Below are 21,794 nucleotides of genomic sequence, written 5' to 3'. Positions count from 1 at the left end.
AATGGTACAGGTACAATTTATTTCCTAAACTACAGTGAAATGCCCCTAAGCAATATGTGCCTTTTTATGACAAATCAAAGAAACTTCTAAAAATAGTTAAGTACCTAAAAGAAAACTTGTACTATTATTACCATTAATTATTAACATATCAAACACAAAATTTTCCCCTTTTTGTAGGGGGAATGGGGTATTTGACTGGATATTGCTGCTAACGAGGAAATAAGAATGGACACAAAACAGCTTAGGGAAAAAATATGACTAAATGAATAAACAATGGTGAAAAGGTGAACATAAAATTAGAAGTAAAGAAATACCTTTTGTCTACAGCCTCCACAGGATTTTAAGTTAATTTCTTGTCTTAGCTTTAATTACTAAGATTTAGAAAGTGCCATGGCTTACCAGATCTGCTCCTGCCTGAAGTAAGACATCGGCTACATCAGTATGACCATTTTCACAGGCATATGTTAGTGCTGTATCCCCTGTTGCTGTTGTTGCATGAACATTAGCTCCTGCAGTGGTGTTAGACACACAGCCTTAACAAAAGAATCATAAAACACAAATGTGGATACTGAAATTCCTTTTAGAGAAGCCATATCGCCTCAGATTACACAAAATAGCCTTATTCATGTATAGAAAGAGAGAATATTGTCTGCATGTTTAAAAGCAAAAAAGAAAAAAAACTAGAAACAGACTACTGCTTAAAATTAAAACTGCAGATACTCTAAACAGCAATAAGGTAAATTATTTACTCAGAATACACACAAAAACATATCTTTTTTTCTACACACATTCAGTGCATCATACATCAGAAAAAAGTTATTTGCATTGTAACACTTTTACTTATATAAATCATGCAAAAAAACAAAAACACCTCCCAAATGCAAAAATGCCTACCTGCAGCTAGTAAGTATTTAACTAACTCCAAATGACCCTCTTGAGCAGCTTCCATTAAAGGGGTAGAACACCCCAGTTCTATATCAGCTCCTGCCTTAATTAAAAAGTCTGCCACTTCCAGAAAGCCTCCACAGCAAGCCAAAGTCAAGGCAGTTTCTTGAGTTTCTTCTGTCTGTGCATTGATATTTGCTCCTAAAATATATTTAAAGAAAGTCATTAACTTATCCCAGAGATAAGCAAAGAATGGTTATTTCCTAATAAACTATATTTCAAAATGAACATTTATATTACTTCACTAAATGATAAAGTGCTTCTCCCCCCACTTCAAGAGGCAGTTAAAAATAAAGAAAACCATCAAAACCACATCCATGAGGCCATATTTGATATACACTGCTGGAATAAGATTCAGCCAGAAGGAGTTGATCCAAGTCAATGTGGTTTAAGGACTTAGAAAAAATAAAATGTAGCTCCTTGTTATAAAGATCCAAAATAATGATGGTAAAGATGCTGATGAAAATAATATATATTTAACATGCTATTATTTGTCAGGAAATATTTAATGCATTTTACATATTTTTATTAGCTCCATTTTTGCAGCTAAGGAAATGAGATTAATTAACTTGTCCAAGGTCAGAACAACATTATCATCACTACTACCACCTTCACTACAGCTAACACTTAACTGGCTGCTGCTGCTGCTGCTGCTAAGTTGCTTCAGTCGTGTCTGACTCTCTGCAACCCCATAGATGGCAGCCCACCAGGCTCCCCCGTCCCTGGGATTCTCCAGGCAAGAACACTGGAGTGGGTTGCCATTTCCTTCTCCAATACGTGAAAGTGAAAAGTCAAAGTGAAGTCGCTCAGTCGTGCCCGACTCTTAGCGACCTCATGGATTGCAGCCTACCAGGCTCCTCCATCCATGGGATTTTCCAGGCAAGAGTACTGGAGTGGGGTGCCATTGCCTTCTCCGTCTTAACTAGCACTATATGACAAAAATGTCCTAAAAGCTTTATACGTATCTATAAACTCACAATAATACTAGAGATGATAATTTTTAAGGCACAGAAAGTTAGAAATATATAACTTACAACCCTACCCCACCCCAGTTTTCTGTTTTTATTCACACAGCACACAAAGGCTCTGAAAGCTCTTAAATACTAAAATAGCACAGTATGGGAGTTATTTTCAGAGCAAATACTTTAGCACCCCATTATGAATCTACTGAAAGAAAAAATAAGGAAAGATAAAATAAATTCAACTTTATAAATTATCATCTCACATGTTACACATTTATGCCTTAGTATCTTGATTGGTATTGGTTACCTTGGCCTAAAAGTAAAGCCACCATTTCTTCATGTCCTTCACGAGCGGCTTCCATCAGTGGTGTATAGCCTTCATCATTGACTTCTTCCAGGCTAGCTCCCCTTTCAATAAGCAAAGCTGCAAGTTCCACGTGCCCACCACATGCAGCCAAGGTCAACGGAGATTCAAATGAATCAGCAGGCATGTTCACTTGGGCACCACTGTCAAGAAGCAACCTAGCTACTTCAACATGGCCATCCTGATTACAATGTAATTAAAAAAGTGAATCAGCACCATTTTAAAAATTCGTTAAAAATACTTCTCAACTGCTATACAATGAAGTTCACTGATCTCAATTCAAATAAGAATTAATAAATCTACATTTAAGAGTTGAATAAGCAAGCTGACCTATTTCTATTCCTTCAGTATTTACTGTAGTGGTAAATAGAGACTGAGGATATAAAATATGTAGAAAAATGCTTCCAATCAAAAAACTTATTTACCAATAGGAAAAAAACACAGTTAAGTACACAAAACAAGAGATTACTGTGAGATAACATCAATACTGAATACTATAAGCTTAAATGCTAAAAGGATAAAGTTTAGAAAGGGGGAAGTAGGATTTTCATAGGAATCTTAAGGACAAGCAAATTTCTGATTAGGTAGACAAAGAAAAATGCAATACTTTTTAGAATGGGGGAATTCAGCATGATGTATTAGTGAAAGGGGAACACAGTATGTACATGGTACTTCCTTTGTTGTTCACAATCAAATGCCAGTGAAAATTAAGAAAAAGAAGTTCTCACTTAATATCTCTGTCTCCTTTATCGGTCTCCCTTTCCCACAGCTTTCCTCCCGTTCCCACACTGTTGGCAACTCCACGGCTCACTTTTCCATTCTTTCTTTTTTTGATATACTTTTTCCTTCTTCATCACCTCGCAGATATTTCACCTTCTTTCGAACATGTCATGCCCATTGTTACCTTGGTACTTGCCATATTACACAACTTTAATGGTTTTATGACTATTTTACTTACTGGCTGTTACCATGCTGTTCCTTTAAGCTCAGACTTTTCTTCCTCCATAAGCAGTCAACTCTTACATTTCCTTCAAAGTCCAGTTTAAAATCTCAGTCTCATAGCAAGTCTCTAAACCTATGGCCTCTACTAATATCTTTCATTTGCTTATAACATTTAATTCCATTGCATGAAGAGTAGGTCCACAGAATATTCCATTTTAATTATTTAATCTACACATAAGTTGTTTCTCTAGTGGGGGTGGCAAAACGGTTTTAAGTTCCTTATCATGGGGATATTACTGAGCATTTCACACACATTTTGTCATTTAATCCTCAAAACAACCCTAGAGAAGGATATTATCCTCATTTTAACAGGTGGGGAACTCTAAACCCTCCAAGAAAACCTGTTTGTTCAAAAGAATGATTTAACACTGGTATGGCAATAAGAAAAACAAAAATGGCTTAAATGGCTACTTAATATTTTTTAAATTACTAATTAAAATTTAACATCATTTCAATAATCATTCTCTGAAGGGAATTTGAGACAAGAAACCAAATTAATTTGGGGTCATTTTATCTTTGGTATGTTTTCTCATAAATCTCTCTATAAAGTTATTATGATACATTTCTGTGCCACAAGTCATAGACTGAAATACAAAAGTTTAAAAGTACTATTCTTACACATTCTCAAGAACAAACTAAAGTTCTTAAAAAAGGGAATTCGGGGTTGAGAAAAGACTATGACAGAGGAAGAATTATGTAACACAAACAATATTCTAATCTCAAATTTTTCATAAATTTTAAATTGTGGGTTTGATGAACATGTTTACTTTGTATTATGTACATACTCTTGTGGATTATGAGCTCATCTTTAACATCCTTGATCAATCTGTCAGAAAGTCATTTTTGCACCAATTATATAAAACCAGTATAGTTATGTGAGACCAAGAAAATGAAGGTTGTGTTACACAGCTTCAGAAAGCACTCTGATAAAAGTTAATGTTGTTCAACTGGCTCTGAAAACGACTGATAAGTCAGATAGCTAAGGTTCTGATCCACGGTAAGTCATGATAAACAGAATCTTTGAACCCAGGGAAATGGCACTCATTATCCACTGGCTCTGTCTCTATCTAATATATAAATTTTAAGTATGTATTTCACCAATCTTACCATGCAAGCCTCCATTAAAGCAGTGTGCATTTCATCTGTTTTATGCTCTTGATCTGCGCCTGCTTCCAAAAGAAATCGCACCATCTCTAGATGTCCTAAACCAAAAGTTCGTAAGATTACTTAAAAATGTTTTATTAGTCCAAAAAAGTAAAGTTATGTTTTGAAAACTTGTATTTAACTTACAGTAATAAATATATCAGCAGAATACTAAAATCAGCTACAAGCCATCCTTGACGGCCCAACACAAATTATACAAGTAATCTGTGCTGTTCTACTCCTTACCCTTTTGCCCCAGAAAATGCTGTTACTAGAATCCTTGCTGCAGGTGAACAAGGTTGGCACTAAAATGCAGCACCTGGAATATCCCCTCCACAACCTTGTTAAGCCCAGGCATGTCACAGTTATTTATACTATAGACTAAATTACCTTTTGTGAACTGCAGCCTGGGATGAAAAATCACCAATGAAGGTATTTTTTATGAGGCAATGAGCTTTAAGTTTCAATAACAAACTCACAGATGTTTTAGGAACAAGCTGTATGTAAGTTGGAAACTGCATATATAAAAATATCCTTGAAACAACACCATTTATATTTATCCATTTAGATATTAACATATATAGACACATACATATATATTCACACAGTTTCAAATAATCGATAAACTTCAATTCACATAATGATTACCTTATGAGTAGTTACAAGGATTACCGATTATATTTTTAAAAGGACTTCAGATACCATGTAAGAAACAATAGAAAAGTTACTAATTTTTTCTCCAACTGTATCTGGAATGAGCTTCAGTCAATTCTCAATCAACTGGGAATGGAGGGAAGGACTGGATAGTGGAATCATAGTTAAAACTAAATTAACTTTGGTGAGTAAGTGTTGTATCTGCCATACCTTGTTTTTGCTAACAAATTATACTTCCTTCCTCTCTGTCATTCTCCCTTCCCAAAGTCCACATCAATGTTTAGTCCTGGCCTGAATTCTATCCCTTCCCCATCTCCTCCATGTCAATGGAGGTATCCTAGGAGACCTCACGAGAAATAGAGCAAAGTTAAGAGTGTGCACAGATCCCTGGAAGTAGTAGAAATGTTCTCCAGGAGCTCATTTCTTTATCCAGGTTCTTTAATAAAAGCCTGCAAGCCCTAACCTCAGCAGGATGGGGCTACAAGCAAAGCAGAGAGGGAAGAGCAGTTATATATAACCCCATCTCAATGCTCACTGGCCAGGTGGCTTTCAGTGATAAAATGGAGCCAGTTTTGCTTTCAAACTATTTGTGAAAAGGTGAGAGAAAGCCACCCAATCAGCCTGCCCTAGAGGCTGCCCCAAGGCTTAATTCCTCTCCTCACAATGAAGATCAACCTCTGCTTAACTACCAAACAGAAGTGGAGAACTAAGAGACCTCAGCTGGGCTTCCTAAGCACCCTTAATCTGAATTATCTGTAACACCAGATAGTCAAAAGTCCTTGGGAGCCTATTTTAACATTTAACTTAAATTTCAGTCATTTATTTGTATAAGGATTATTTTAGCCATGTTTTTAACTGAAATTATTCCTAAAGACCTAACAAAACTTTGGCTGCTCTGAAATAGAAAAACAACATTGGGGCCAACACCAGAGTGAGGGAATCAAAGTCCTGGGTGCAAAATTTAAGGAGACATTCACTCAAAAGCTCGGAGAAGGCGATGGCACCCCACTCCAGTACTCTTGCCTGGAAAATCCCACGGACGGAGGAGCCTGGTAGGCTGCAGTCCATGGGGTCATGAAGAGTCGGACACGAATGAGTGACTTCCCTTTCACTCAAAAGCTAGTGGATATGAAGCTTCAGCCACTCAGAGTGAGTGCTTCCTTAAATTTTGTATTTTGCCTTTCAAGAGCTTTTTCTTGATGCCTCTAGGTCAAAAATGTATCACTTATTTTATGATAGAAAGAAGACACAGCTGCAGATGGTAGAAAACATTGAATTGAATGGCTATGCACATATAATATTTCATGAGATTTTCTTTTTGAAAAGTTTCTTCATTTATAGACATTTATCTGTCATAAAGGTTGATTCTGAAAAATATATGGCTCTGTGGCTATCATTTTAGAATCCAGAATCTAAATCATAGCTAGCTGAAAATTAAATATTTATTCAGACAATTATCTTCACCCCCAAAATAAGATACTTTACTCTGTTACCGATATTTTCAGGTTGACTGATGTCACTTAGAAGACTATGTTACTAACCTCTTTGTACAACTATATCTGGGCAGGTAGATTCAATTTCAACCAGCTCTTCCTTTATTACACATGTTGATGATACTCTAAAAAAATTGTTCTTTTGAATACAAACTGCCTTCACATCACTTATAATTTTTTTTCATATATCCTCACTTTCTTTTCCATTTTTCTCCTTCTTCATGATTACATACCTTCTTGTTAATAAATCGTTTTGATTTCCACTGCGTTTACTTTAAATTTACAGCCTAAATACGTCTGAATTCAATAGGATACTTTTGTGTAAACCAGTGAAAACACAAGCATAAACATTAAAAAGTACAATGCATATTAAAATTATGTTTCTGATAAAAACTGGGTCAATTACTATTTTTCATTGACAATATTTATAATATTGAATATTTTAAAAATTATATAAACTCCACATACTAAAAACTTTTAACCTCTGAAATACTTTAAACACTTTTATTTATAACATACTACATACTATTACCATCTTTTATTTTTTAAGTGAATAACCATACTACATGAACTGTCATTTCATGAGTTTAAAAACTTCATTTAAAAAAAAAAAAGTTTTTTTACTGTACCTTTGTAGCAAGCTAATGTAAGGGCACTCTCTTTAAATTCATTGGAATGCGTATTAATGCCAGCCCCATTTTCTAGCAGCAATCTGGCTACTTCCACATGTCCAGCACTTCCAGCTTCCATAAGAGGAGTATGACCATTTTCATTATGGTCCTCAATACTAGCACCGGATTCCAAGAGCACCTTTACAACATCTACATACCCTCCAGCACAAGCATATGTAAGTGCTGTATTGCCTATTTTAATGAAGAAAAATAGACATTCAGATAAAATAGCAAAATAAAACAGATTTAGTATCAAAGAGAAAACTAACATAGGAGACTATAAAACTTTAATAAATTTAGCTATTACACTTATACATATAATTCTTTTCTTTATTACATTTTATCTTACTGAAACCAACTCCCTATTTTTTCCATTTCAAAATCAGGGTTAAACACATGAGGAAAATCATATACACTTATCACAACTGTAGGGTTATAAAAGAACTGAGCAATTCTGAAACAAACTTTTCTCATGAGAAAAAAGTCACATTCATTCTAACTTTAAATCTGAGAAATGTTTCCCAAAGTGTATTTGTTCTTTAGATTGCAATTATTCATCATATATAGATATACCTCATACTGGTCCTTTTAATCACACGTTGCTTTTACTACAACTTTAAACATCAATTAACTGGTAGTCAAAGTTAAAATAATTTCAAAAACATTCCCTCTTAATGATAAAAATTTCCCTTATAGAGGGGGTAAAAAAACTTCTGGGTAAAATAAGGATTCCTAAAACCTCCTCAAATCAGAACCTATATAGACCTTTAAAATTATTTAAAATATTTAATAAGTTTGAAAATCTTGCATGAAGGAAATGCACAAAATGTATTTTCATATATTTTAGAGCTTTGATACAAATTCATCTATGCCCAAGTTTGAAAGAAAAAAAAAATTGATTTAGATTAACATTCTATCTCTTGTGGAGCATAATGCCTTTGTTTTCCTCTAGGCCACAATTTAATAACACTAGACAGTGACACACCTACCTTCTACTCCATATCCTTCTTGTTCTTCTCCCTATCTTCCCTTCCCTTCTTCCCTGATAAATAGAAAACCTGTGTTTGGGAGGTGTGGCCTATACTTCTTTATTTCTAAGAAAATGGTCCGTCTAACCCAGTCAGTGTTTAATATAAAAGAACCAAGGCCAAGATAGCCCTCATACATAAAACAGGAGATATTTCATTCAAAACACATTGTATATACTTTAAGCATAATGCACAGATGTACACAAATCTACAGTATTGATAACTGCAAAAGTATCACTAATGAGCACTTTCATCTGAATTAATTACTAATAGAGGGTGTTAAGATTTAAATACTGAAAAAGAGGTATGCAAAACCTGTTGAAGACTGTGCATTGACATCAGCTTTATGAGCTAGCAGCAACTTCACAATTTTGACATGTCCTCCATTAGCAGCAGCCATTAAGGGTGTAATGTCACCTTTGATCCCCCTATCTTCCACATTCGCATGCATTGCCAACAAAACCTTACAAAAGAAAAAGTTGAAAGGATATTAGAAAATTATGTATTCATCAAAATTTCTTGAACATACATTTACATTAACACCTACCTAGTCATATTACAGAAAAAAGCCAATAAACAAAAATTATATCTAACAAAACTATTTCTTGAAATGAGCCTGATGGTTGATTTCATTTTATTTCCTTAATACACAGGCCAAATTTTGACAAAACAAACAAAACAAAACAAAAAAACCTGTGAGCTTTATTTTGATAATACAAACCTGTGCAAGCTCATAATATCCAGCAGAACAAGCTAAACAAAGAAGGCTCTCCCCTTCCTCGGTATGTTCATTTACACTTCGCCCTTCAATGAGTAACTTTCGCACAGCATTTACATCTCCTTCTGAACAGGCTTCTGCCAAACTGCGGCTATTAGGAGAAGAATATTATGATATCAGGATGTAAGAAAATAAAAAATTGCCTGGCATTAAGTATTGATTTTTGAAGTTAATCTGGACAGTAGCACTAAATAAGAATGATTATTTCAATATGACTCATAACAAAAAGAAAATAAAATGATTCAGTTCACTGAGTGGAGTGGGTAGCCATTCCCTTCTCCATGGGATCTTCCCAACCCAGGGAGTGAACTCAGGTCTCCCTCATTGCAGGCAGATTCTTTACTGTCTGAGCCACCAGGGAAGCCTGAGTTTTTAAAATCTACATATAAAAGTCACTCAATTAAAATTATCAACATTACAAACTGTTTTCAGTCATGTAGCTGAAACACAGTCTTATTTACTATTTGTAGGGAAAAAAAAAACCCCAAAGTTTAAAACATAAAATTGTATAGAAGATCACATGAAGAAAAATTTGAGTTACAACTATAGTTCTGTTTGCAAAGCTCAGCCCCTAGAAAAATTTTATAAAATTTAATGAAATGGATAAAACTTTCACTAATTATAAAGGCGTATCTGGGTTCTACAATTAAGTAAAAGGAAATGAGACAGGAAAGTTTTGAGCATATACTTTGGACTAATCTAGAAATAACTATGGTGCTGGAGAAGACTCGTGAGAGTCCCTTGAACTGCAAGATCAAACCAGTCAAATCTAAAAGAAATCAGTCCCAAATATTCATTGGAAGGACTGATGCTGAAGCTAAAGTTTCAATACTTTGGCTACCTGATGCGAAGAGCTGACTTACTGGAAAAGACCCTGATGCAGGGAAAATATGAAGGCAGGAGGAGAAGGGGATGACAGAGGATGAGATGGTTGGCTGGCATCACCGACTTAATGGACATGAGTTTGAGCGAGCTCTGGGAGTTGGTGATAGACAAGGAAGCCTGGATGCTGCAGTCCATGGGGTCGCAAAGAGTCAGACATGAATGAGTGACTGAACTGAACTGATAAATAACTGATAAGCAGATTCTTTTTTTTTCGAAGTATTTACTTATACCATCACATTTTGGGGAAGTATGAAAAACACGCAGGTAAGGCAAAGGCTTAATTCAAGCAAAAAGGAGAGTCAAAGAAGTGGTAGAACAACAGAAAATTAGACTGAAAGTGTAAGTTTTTGCCCTGTAAATCGCCCATAAGAATTTCAATTATGGACATTTCTAAAGATGTTTTCACTTATAGATAAAATTCATTCTTAGCAAAACACTAAATCCAAGTCTCAATTAATATTCTCTTTATTTAAAATAAACCTCAATTCTTACAGCTTCTTATTAAAACATGGCCCTGCCACTTTAGGTACTAAAGGCATCCAAGGATAACCTCTTTTCCATTCCCCTACTCCCACTAAAACTCAGTTTCAACATCATCCTTGATCATGATTATGGTAAAGTCTCCTAAGCAGTCTCCCTGCTTTTACCCCTGCTCTCCTCCAGGCTTTTCAATGATGGTACCAGAGAGATCTTGTTTAAAAAGGGAAGTTGATCATGTTACTCCTCTGCTCAGAATCCTCCACCAGCTTCTAACCTTACTCAGAGTAAAAGTTAAATTCTTATCCTGTCCAGTGGGAGAATCTCATACTCCTTTTACTTCTCTGGTTTCATCACCTACTATTCTCACTCTTACTCTTTCCACTTTAGCCAAGTTGGATTTCATGTTTTTCATTAAATATGCTAGTTCGGCTGCAAGGCCAAGATTTATGTATCTGCTATCCCCCTGACAAGAGAACTTCTTTCAGGCACAGATCATTGCCTTTTCTCCAGGAGATCTTCCCAACGCAGGGACTGAACCCAGGTCTCCCGCGTTGTAGGCAGATGCTTTACCATCTGAGCCACCAGGAAAGTCCCAAATAACTCAATGTTATCTATTTCAAGTCTTTGCTAAAAAACCACCTTCTATGTGAGGATTTCCCTGATTACTCTATTAAAAATGCAACATGACCTCCAACCCCAAACACTACCTTAGCACTTTTCCATTCAATGTTTTCTGCCCAAAGTCCCTTGTTAACTGTACTGACCCTTGCCAAAGTGAAAGTCTTAAACAGCACTTAATAAGTTTCTCTTAATCTTGCATTTTACAGGCACTGACAGTCTCTAGACTCAGTGTTCTCTATCACCTTTAAGTAAGTTCAGGACAAATCCCTCCCACATGACATTTCCTGTAAAAAAAAACACACTCTTTTCTCCCTTTCAGGTGATCTCGCATTCTTTCTTTGCCCCTCAGGCACATATTCTCCTCTATTTTCCCATTTGAACTTTCACTCCATTTCCTTAGGTGTGTTAGCTTTAAAACAGCCTTTCAGGAACTACTCTAGCAACAGCTGAAGTTCAAAACTTCCAAGCAAAATGTATGTTAAATTTGGTACATGGCTCCACACTTAACTAATGTAAAATCTGGCACACAGCATCACTGCACTCCCCTTGGTTCTCAAACTTTGCTGAACAAATATGACTGTCACAAACATGCTCTACTGTTTTGCTGATCACTTCTAGTACTTTCAATGCCAAAGAATCAATGACTCTTTATTGTTCCTATTTCCCGTTTGAACTAGACTCTCCAAAGTGTTTAAAATCTCTTCTCTTGCCAGTCTCAGAAGGCACTACATTGAAAAACATCTAAAGAATATCAATAATATTGTAGGCTACTAAAACTGAATGGTAACTAAGGAACAGAACCTGAGGTTAACTAGAGTCAATCAATGAGAAGGATGGTAAAATAAATTAATAAAATGAATGAAGAATTAGATGAATGAAGACAGAGTTAAGAGAAACAGCAAATTCACACTCTTGCTAATATTATATAACCTCTCCTTCAGTCTTAAAAATACTATTATACAAAAGACAATTCTCGAATGTTATTTTTTATTCTCTAAATTCATACACAAAAGAATATTCCTATTTCCTCAACTGTTTAAAGGCAATGGCTAAAATGCAGTTGACCCCTGAACAACATGGGGGTGAGGGGTAACCACACTCCACTCAGTTGAAAATCTGCAAATAACTTAACAGTCAGCCCTCCATATATGTAGTTCCTCTGTATCTATAGTTCCTCTATATCTATATATTCAACCAACCACAGACTGTGCAGCAGTACAGTATTTATTATCAAAAAAATCCTGTGCTGGGAGTTCCCTGGTAGTCTATAGGTTAGGATTTGGTAGCCACTGCTGTGGCCCAGGTTTAATTCCTAGTCAGGAAACTGAGATCCCACAAGCTCTGCAGTGCAGCCAAAAAAAGAAATTAAAAAATAAACCTGTGTATAAATGGACCTGTGCAGTCAGACCTGTGTTGTTCAAGGGTCGACTGTAAACAAAATGGCTTAATGGCTTGTTTTTAATTAAAGGGAAAAAAAGAAGCCTTTGAGGAATCAAGACAGTAACATGTTATTAATGGTTCTTTTCCAGCTGCTTCCCTGGCATTATATTTTTAACTATACTATCCATAATTGTTTTATATACAAGATGACGTGATATTTTTTTTTTATTGCACAACATCATTAGAAAAACTTAATAGGCCAAGTCACAAAATATTTACTGAGTTCTTATTAAATGTGAAGTATTATATAAAAGGAACTATAGGATATAGAAAGGTAACATCCTTGGAACACAATCATATTCAAGTTATGGAAACTACATTTACAAAATTTTTGAACATTCAAAAACAAATAAAAACCGTCCCTTCAAAATGGTCAGAACTATGACATGACTTTCACTTTTCACTTTCATGCACTGGAGAAGGAAATGGCAACCCACTCCAGTGTTCTTGCCTGGAGAATCCCAGGCACGGGGGAGCCTGGTGGGCTGCCGTCTATGGGGTCACACAGAGTCGGACACGACTGAATGACTTAGCAATAGCAATGACATGAATGGAGAAGGAAATGGCAACCCACTCCAGTATTCTTGCCTGGAGAATCCTATGGACAGAGGAGCCTGGCAGGCTATAGTCCATGGGGTCGCAAGAGTCGGACGTGACTTAGCGACTAAACCACCACCACTACCATACACATGAAGTGGGCTTCCCTGGTGGCTCAGACCATAAAGAAACTGCCTTCAATGTAGATCAGGGTTTGATCCCTGGGTTGGAAAGATCCCCTGGAGAAGGTAATGGCAACCCACTCCAGTATTCCTGCCTGGAGAATTTCATGGATAGAAGATCCTGGCGGGCTACAGTTCATGGGATAACAAAGACTGGGACATGACTGAGCAACTTTCACTTTTTTTTTTCTCATGCACATGAAGTAGAAATCATTGACTTCTTTATCAGGAAAACATTAAAAAAAAAAAGAAAACAAAATCTAAATCAGCAACAGGTCTTTTATAACATATTAGCTATGAAGTCAGTTTTGTAGTCAGACAGATAGGGGTGTTCTGGCTCTGCTACTTGTTATTTATTTGATCTTGATTAAGTTACTTCTTTTCAGTTTTTCATAAGTAAAATGGAAATAAAAATAAAATCTATACCTAAGTTTTTTTTTTAGTATAAACAAGGTATCAAATGTAAAGTGGTTATTTAGTACAGTGTCAGGCACAAAATATATGCTCAGTAAATGTTAGCTTTTTTATTATCTTTAAGAAAATATTTTTATACTGATCACAGTAGAAATATACTTACTTGTCCGACTGCCCTGCATTTGCTGTGCTTTCAGCTCTCATGCGAGTAAGTGCAGCAGCAGCTTCATCCAACGCACAACTAACAGATGACGTCAACCTCCGAAGCACTTCAGGATCTGCAAAGGCTTTACCATCAGCCGTAGATAATTTGCCTATTCCTATTATATTATTTTCACACCAATTTGGATATACCCAAAAGGAGAAACAAAGCAAAATTCAAGTTACTTAACTATTTATGTTAACTTCCAAATGATATAGTGGATAGATATATATTGCCTGGCTAGAATCTTGGGAAAGCACTGTTCTCCAACTGTCTAATAATCTTACTCCTTTTATGTAGTCCATACATGCTCAACTCTGTGACTCTCTGGTTCTAGAAATGGGTCGCTGGTATTTGCTGGAACAACTGGGTATCCATAGAGGTTTGCTATACATTAGAAGAAGAACCTATGTTTAAAGGTTGCCAAATTGCCAAGTGCTATTTAGCCACTTTTATCACCACAAGGAGAAAAAGACTACCCAAAATAAGTCAATATAGAGGAGAGCAGAGAAATACAAAGGAGATATTACTGATAAAGTTTTATTTGATTCATTGATTCTAGCAGTGCCAGAAGCTAGCACCAACCCCATACTTTTGGTATATGGCCACTTTAGCTTAAGAATATTTAGTTGGGCTACTACCACTTGTGACCAAAAAATGGACTGAAAAGACACTAGAGGCTACATAAAAGATAACCTACCTGTGAGTATCTATTTGCTTCAAATTACAACTACAACTTAACACACACACCCAAAATCATGTCTAAAAGCATCATGTCTAAAAAAGACAGTTAGAATAGCAAATTTTTTTTTAAGTTTCAAAAACAGAAATGGTTAGTTACCATGTGCATGAGACATAACTTGTTGCTATTCTAGATATTACTATAAAGCAAGCTGATCTCTAACTTAGTTACTATTCTAACTCAGCAGTGCTTAATACAGGCTACCCATCAGTGAAGGCTTTCAAGAATTCAGATGTTGAGCTCTCCTATATCTAAAGATATAATTCAGGTAAAAGTGAGGCCTAGGGATCTACATATTTTAAAAACTCTTAAGGAGATGCTGATGTACAGCCAGGATTTAAGAATCTTTGCTCTAACTTGAAGATAAAATATCTAATGTTATAAGGGATATTAAGGAACCCCACTACATAACACATGGTTCATAAACAAAAAGCATTACTGTCATTTGGCAATTTGTTAGAAATGCAGAATCTCAGAACCCAAAATTACCAACTGATAACCTACATTTTTAAAGAAGACCCCTAAATGATTCAAATATAAGTTTTTAAAGAAACTATTTAACTAAGACACAGACCAAAAAGATGTCCCAAATGATGATAATAAACATATTTGAGCAGATTTCTTTTAATAGTGGAAAGACTAAAAAATATCATATAAGTTTGTATTTGAAGTTTATAAAAAGTTTACATGCATTTGCTTTCCTTTCTGAAAAATTCAAGATATGAAATATAACATCTTATGGAATAAATCTGGCAAGAAGCCTTTCTGATTTTAGATGTAACAAATGTAAGGAGCAATCAAATTAGTGTCTGTTACAATCAAGATGTACAGAGAATAAAAGCAGTCTTGGTTTGATAAGACAGATACCTACTGTATAATTCCTATTACTAATACCAAAAGCCAGCTATAGTCTAAACCTGCTATAGTAGTATTTAGTCAATAAGACATCTGTGGTTAGTTAAATATCCTAACATTATTAAGACCAAGCTTACAGATGCATTCTCACAGGAGAGAATTAGCCCCAACATTTCAGCCAGCTCTTGCTGGCTATTTAACAACCGTTTGTCAACGACAGCAAAAAGAACCGTTAAACAAGAGAATATATCTGGATCAGTAGAAAGTAATTTCCGTTTTAAAAAGAAATAACATTGAGAACAAAATATTCTATATTAAATTTTTATGGATTTCTTGTATCTTCATAAGATATCTATTTTATAAAAATAACTAGGAAGTAATCTAAGAAATATATAGCAACCTTTCAAATAAATAATGATTGAAAATTAATCTCACCATTCTGGATTACTGTGATCTTTTTTACTAGTCTTATTCAATTATTAGATATTAATCAGTTGAGATCAAATAAAACATACATGACCAGATTATTTTTTCCAAGTTAGGACATTTAATCAATTGAACAACAGAACCATATAACTTCAGAGAAAAGGTGAATTAAAAGATTAGATTTCTTATTTCAAGATTATTTTAAGATAATTATTTCTGCCCTTTTTCTTCTTAGAACTTACTCAGAGGAAAACTAAAATATAACAGGAACTTCATCTTTGATAAAACTAGAAGTTTATAAATCAAAGCTAATATTAATGAATACAAAGTAAAGACGAGATGTAACTGACTTGGCAAAACAAAGTAAGCAGAACCATAGATAATCAAGAGAAATAAGGTGATCGGCCCTGTAGCTATATACAGGTTCCAGGTACAAGGGTAAGGTTTGGGTTGGAAAGCAGAGAGACTGGCTGAACTCCTATGAGGAGCATTTAGACATTTAAGACTCCATCCACAAACTGCACAGCAGATGACTGTTCTCTAAATAAACTAAACCAGAAAGACCCTGGGCTAGGACACATCAAGTATAGATGAAGAAAAGATAATACTAAACTGAAAATGAGGATCAGATGAGCATATGCATGATAAACAGTGAGATCCTTGGCCCCCTTTCTACTCTCAGCTCTCAAAACGCTGGCAGCCAGCATTTCACTAGACAAAAATGTGTGTGTGTTGTGTGTTAGTCACTCAGTCATGTCTGACTCTTGGACTGTAGCCCACCAGACTCCTCCATCCATGGGATTCTCCAGGCAAGAATACAAGAATGGGTTGCCATTCCCTTCTCCAGGGGATCTTCCCAACCCAGGGATCAAACTCAGGTCTCCTGCATTGCAGGCAGATTCTTTACCATCTAAGACACCAGGGAAGCCTAGACAAAAACAGGCAAGAAATTAAACAGCCACAGAGAAAAGACTTAAAGATATTGACATCTGGGGTTTCAAAGAAATGGAGTGGCTTCTGTACAATCATTGGTATACTAGGGATTCTAAAATGTTCCCAAGAATACCCAGCTCTGGTTTACACACTATATATAATCTTTGGGACTGTGAATTTGACAGATTTTTATCCTCATGATTAGCTTCACTGATAGCTCAGCTGGCAAAAAATTCACCTGTAATGCAGGAGACCCCGGTTTGGTTCCTGAATTGGGAAGATCCACTGGAGAAGGGATAGGCTACCCACTCCAGTATTCTTGGATTTCTTTGTGGCTCAGCTGGTAAAGAATCCACCTCCAATGCAGGAGACCTGGGTTCAATCCCTGATTGGGAAGACCCCTGGAGAAGGGAAAGGCTACCCACTCTGGTATTCTGGCCTGGAGAATTCCATGAACTGTATAGTCCATGGGGTTGCAAAGAGTCAACATGACTGAGCGACTTTCACTTTCACTTTTCCCATGGAATAGCTGACCTGAAGATAACAAGGTTATCTGGGTGGGCCTGACCCTATCAAACATGACCCCAGGAAGAGCAAAGAAATTTCTATAGCTGGTTGGAAAAAGAAGTCAGAGATTCAAAGCACAAGGATTCTTCTACATGCCATGTTGATATGAAGATGAAGGAAATGTGGACAGTCTCAAACAGGTTTGCTATACAAGAGAGCAGTTCCAGTTGACAGTCTGTACAAATATCAAGATTTCAGTCCCACATTTCCAAGGAACTGAATTCTGCTACCAACATAATAAACTTGGAAGTGAATTTTCTTCTATAGCCTACAGATGAGAACTCGGCTTAGCTGATATCTTGATTGTTAGCTACTGTAAAGAAAACGGGAAAAAATGGGAATAAACACAAAGATGAGAAAAACAAAGCAACTATTAGCATTCTATAAAAAGGAATTCTATCTCCAAAGATAGCTCCTTTCAGCTGAAATCTACCTTCATGTAGCATCTTTAAACCTGGTTTTGCCTCTTCGGACAAGAGAAAACAAACAGCTCTCTTATATTCAATTCAAGTCTCTTCATCTTCAGGAGAATCATTCCCTGTTACTCTTATGACATATTTTTAAATAATTTCACAATTTTCATTTCCCTCACTTTACAAGGTTTTAAAAACAGTGTATGACGCAAAAAGTGGAAGGAATTATACACAGTCAATTCTTATTATTCATGGTAATTATGTTCTGTAAAATCACTGGGAACACTCAATTAATGAATACTCTTCCAAAAGGAAATACAGGGCTAGGTGCCTGAAAGACTCTGGCCTGAGCATCTGCATTAACCAGTCAATACATAAGCTCGTTTCATGTGTGTTTTTAATATATTATACTTGATTCTTTAACACTGAACTCACAGGCAACAGCACTGTAACTTGAGCTGAAAAGGCTTACCTAATACACCTATTTTCTCCACAAGGCACATCACAGCCTGCTCACGTTTAGAACACTAGAGAACACTTCAGCATTATACTTGGGAGCCATTTTAAACAGTGAAATTACCAACAAAAGGCACAAAAATGTGGAAAATGTAACCCAAAGTAGATTGTGGAAAAGACACTTGATTATGAGAGCTGACACAAGAAGGCAGAGAGCATCATCTCAGCAGAAAACATGCACATAGAATATATCAAAAGTTTCACTGTTCTGTGCATTTCTATGAAAGACAGAAAGTGCTGTGAGTATTAATATGGGGATATAAATACATTTTATGAAGTGGATGAATGTGCAAAACTAGAATTCAAGATGAATATAAACTGACCGTATATGAAGTTTCTGTTTATAAGGTTTACAGTAACCTGTCAATTGTATTCTGGCAATGAAAACGTGCTTTCATGAAATGTTCCATGTAATTCTCCAGAAAGTAATCCTTAACTTTTATCAATAGTCTTATACTAAATATCTAAGATCATATATTTATAATAACTAGAATTTTTAAGAGTCATATGAACTTTGGAAAATTAGGTAGGCTTATTATACATGTAGAGTTTGCAGACTTACCTGCAGCTTCTAGTAAAGCTTCCAGTCTAGCTTGTGTTTCTGGATCTACTGTCCTGAGGTCTGCACCATCAGCAGTACCTGACAAAAGTAACTTGGAAGCCGTTTCCAGCATTGGATTTTCCAAATCATCTTGATCCAAAATGAAAGACTCCACCTAGAAAACAAATACCAAAAATGGAAGGAAGGGAGAAATGAAAGGAGAAAAGGGAAGTGGGAAGAGAAACAAACAGAAGAAAAAGGAAGAAGAGAGAAAAATATTTTAACTTCAGTATCAATGATAAATACAATGCAATCCTAAATAATTTCAATGGAATATATAAGCCCACAGTTCAAAGTAGAAAATTAAATTTGTAGAATATTTTAAGAATGTATTATTCATATCATATGTAATCTATTTGTTTTCCTTACTGAAATCATAGGTGTTCGTCTATTTTCATGGGGGAAGGGTAGCACATGAGGGAGGTCATGATGTTAATACTTAGTTAGACATGTTTGACTGCAGTAGAAGACTTAAATCAGCTATTCTCAAATCTTTTGTTCTCAGGACACCCTTATACACCTATGAAGTACTGTACTGCTCCCAAAGACTTCCCTTAGGGGTTATATTTACTAATATTTACCGAATTCAAAATCAAACTACAATATCAAAGTGTAGGTCGCTTCAGTCATGTCCAATTTTGTGACCCCATGGACTGTATAGCCTGCCAGGCTACTCTGTCCATGGGATTCTCCAGGCAAGAATACTGGAGTGGGTTGCCATTTCCTTCTCCAGCAATATCAAAAATCACATCATTAATATCACTACTGGTTTCATTACAAAAGTTTTTAAGTACTGCAAAGCTGTGAAGCTCAGGCAAATAAAACTTCCGAAATTCTAATTTGTGCCTGTAAGCTTAATTTTATCACTAATAACAAATACTGACTGTTTTCCTTAAAGTGATAGGCTCACTTCGATCATTTTTGAGAACATTTGCCAAATGTCTTAAGTTTGATAGACATAGTGTGTCTGTCAGTGGTAGTGCTTTATGTGTACGTCCCATTTTATCACATAATAACATTAATAGGATATGTAATCATATATGGAGATTTCAAAAAATCAATATTTACTGCTTTATCAAGATTATTCTTCAGGTGAAAGTGGCTTTTTAATTTTATAACTCTGAGTATATGGTAATGATAAATACAATGATACTAGTATAATTTGATGCCATGGCCTTAAGAGGCCAGCAATTTTACCTACTATTGCTTTTGTATCATCAGTGCAAATAAATCAACCCAGTAAAAAGGCAAGTAACATATTAGTATAGTGATGAAAACAATTTTGACCTTTTGAACATTCTAATTGATTTCTGAGAACTTGAGAGGGCTGCAGATCATACAATGAGAACCACTGATACAGTAACATATACCAGACTCAATGAAAAGAAATGTAAAGAATTAGAAATAGCAGCTCTTAAGACTTTTAAGGGAAAAGTTTTATTTTGACATCCCTTGTCATACTGCAACTTAAGAATATGTAGAAAGATGTATTTTTTTTTTTTTTTTTAGTTTGCTGATAAAAAGGTGATAGTTATTATATAAAATATCACTAACATATTTGGGTAAAATTTATTTCACAAGTTTAAAGCACTTTTAACACTGTAATAACTAAAATGAAATAAATTCTTAACCAATATAACATCAGAAACTCTGTATCATTCCATCTTTGAAAGTCACCTGTTTAGCAATCAGACATAAATCCTATTTTTAATCTATACATATTTAATACTGAATGTTAAATTTGGGGGAGATAATGTTTCTTTCAAAATTTCCCTTAAGCCAATACAGTTTAATATGAAATAATATTTCATATTTCTAATATTTCAAATATAAATACACAGAGAATAGTCTGAAAATAATCTCTAAATCTTTGAAAACTTTCCAAAACTTTGCTGTACAGTAACTTTAAAAATCTATAACAATTGCTATGATGGGTAGGAGATTAAAATAAACAACTTCTTAAATAAACTTTAAATTATTTATAAAGGAAGCAGTGAAAGCTTAAGTGTTATATATTAGAAAGTGGACTTTTCACCATGGTTTGGTCATAGAAATATGTGATTCAAAATTTAAGCATGGTAAAAACTATGTCTTTTTATCTTTAACCATGGTTCAGAATATGAGTCTTTCTAGAGAAAACATTGCATCCCAATGATATTTTCTCTGTTAAAGTATCTACAGGTTTTCAATACAATAGAAGACAAAAAAAAAAAAAAGGAGTAAATAACCATGAAAAAAATGTACATAGGTAAAATGAACAGATGAAAAATTAAATATTTCAAATTAATGTTTTAGAAAACAAAATGTATCAAAGAGCAGTGAAAGTGTGTTAGTCACTCAGTTGTGTCTGACTCGGCAACGCCATGAACTGTAGCCTGCCAGGCTCCTCTGTTCATGGAATTCTCTAGGCAAGAATACTGAAGTGGGTAGTCATTCCCTCTTCCAGGGGATCTTTGTGACCCAGGGATCAAACCTGGGTCTCCTGCATTGCAGGCAGATTCTTTACCATCTGAGCCAAAGAGCAGTGCAGAGTGCCAAACCAAAAGTACAGAGAAAAGGTACTAAAACTGTTCAAAGGAGACAATGCATGCAAAAAAAAAAAATATAAAGGCATTTTGACCAAAATAACTAATTGGTATAAGACAAAAGGAGAAGGAATACAGTATTGGTAGACAAACATAAAATTTCTACATGCTAGAATATAGGATTTACTATAGGAAAAGTCAGAAAGTTACAAATTAGACCATAGAAGGTATTAAATCTCAATCAAAAGCAATTTCCTGATATAAGGTCCCCTTATGCCACACCTCATCTTGACTAAGTTTGGTGAAAATTTACTAAGAAAAATACACCTCAATCTTTTCATGAGGCATACTAAATGCAGAAATATGTTTTATTAAATCAATTCCATGAAAGTTCTTTTTTTGGCTATGCAACTTG

General features: G+C 35.2%; 1 protein-coding gene across 13 annotated transcripts in view; it reads right to left on the bottom strand.

The window, feature by feature from the left end:
- Window positions 1-21,794, bottom strand: part of ANKRD17 (ankyrin repeat domain 17) — a 166,172-nt gene that overhangs the window by 70,346 nt on the left and 74,032 nt on the right. For 9 of the 13 annotated variants that reach the window (XM_044945787.1, XM_025289919.2, XM_025289918.2 and 6 more), the window contains 9 exons: window positions 18,816-18,969; window positions 13,763-13,919; window positions 8,984-9,131; window positions 8,578-8,725; window positions 7,193-7,426; window positions 4,381-4,475; window positions 2,215-2,452; window positions 895-1,086; window positions 400-533 (listed from right to left, as the gene is read on the bottom strand). In XM_044945787.1, the coding sequence (XP_044801722.1) occupies window positions 400-533; window positions 895-1,086; window positions 2,215-2,452; window positions 4,381-4,475; window positions 7,193-7,426; window positions 8,578-8,725; window positions 8,984-9,131; window positions 13,763-13,919; window positions 18,816-18,969 (1,500 nt within the window). The other 4 variants (XM_044945793.1, XM_044945795.1, XM_044945794.1 and 1 more) reach the window with 4 other exon arrangements.

Source organism: Bubalus bubalis, chromosome 7 (assembly GCF_019923935.1).
Source record: "Bubalus bubalis isolate 160015118507 breed Murrah chromosome 7, NDDB_SH_1, whole genome shotgun sequence".
Lineage (NCBI taxonomy): Eukaryota > Metazoa > Chordata > Mammalia > Artiodactyla > Bovidae > Bubalus > Bubalus bubalis.
The sequence above is the reverse complement of the archived record's forward strand: the minus strand, read 5'-3'. Positions and strand labels throughout refer to the sequence as shown.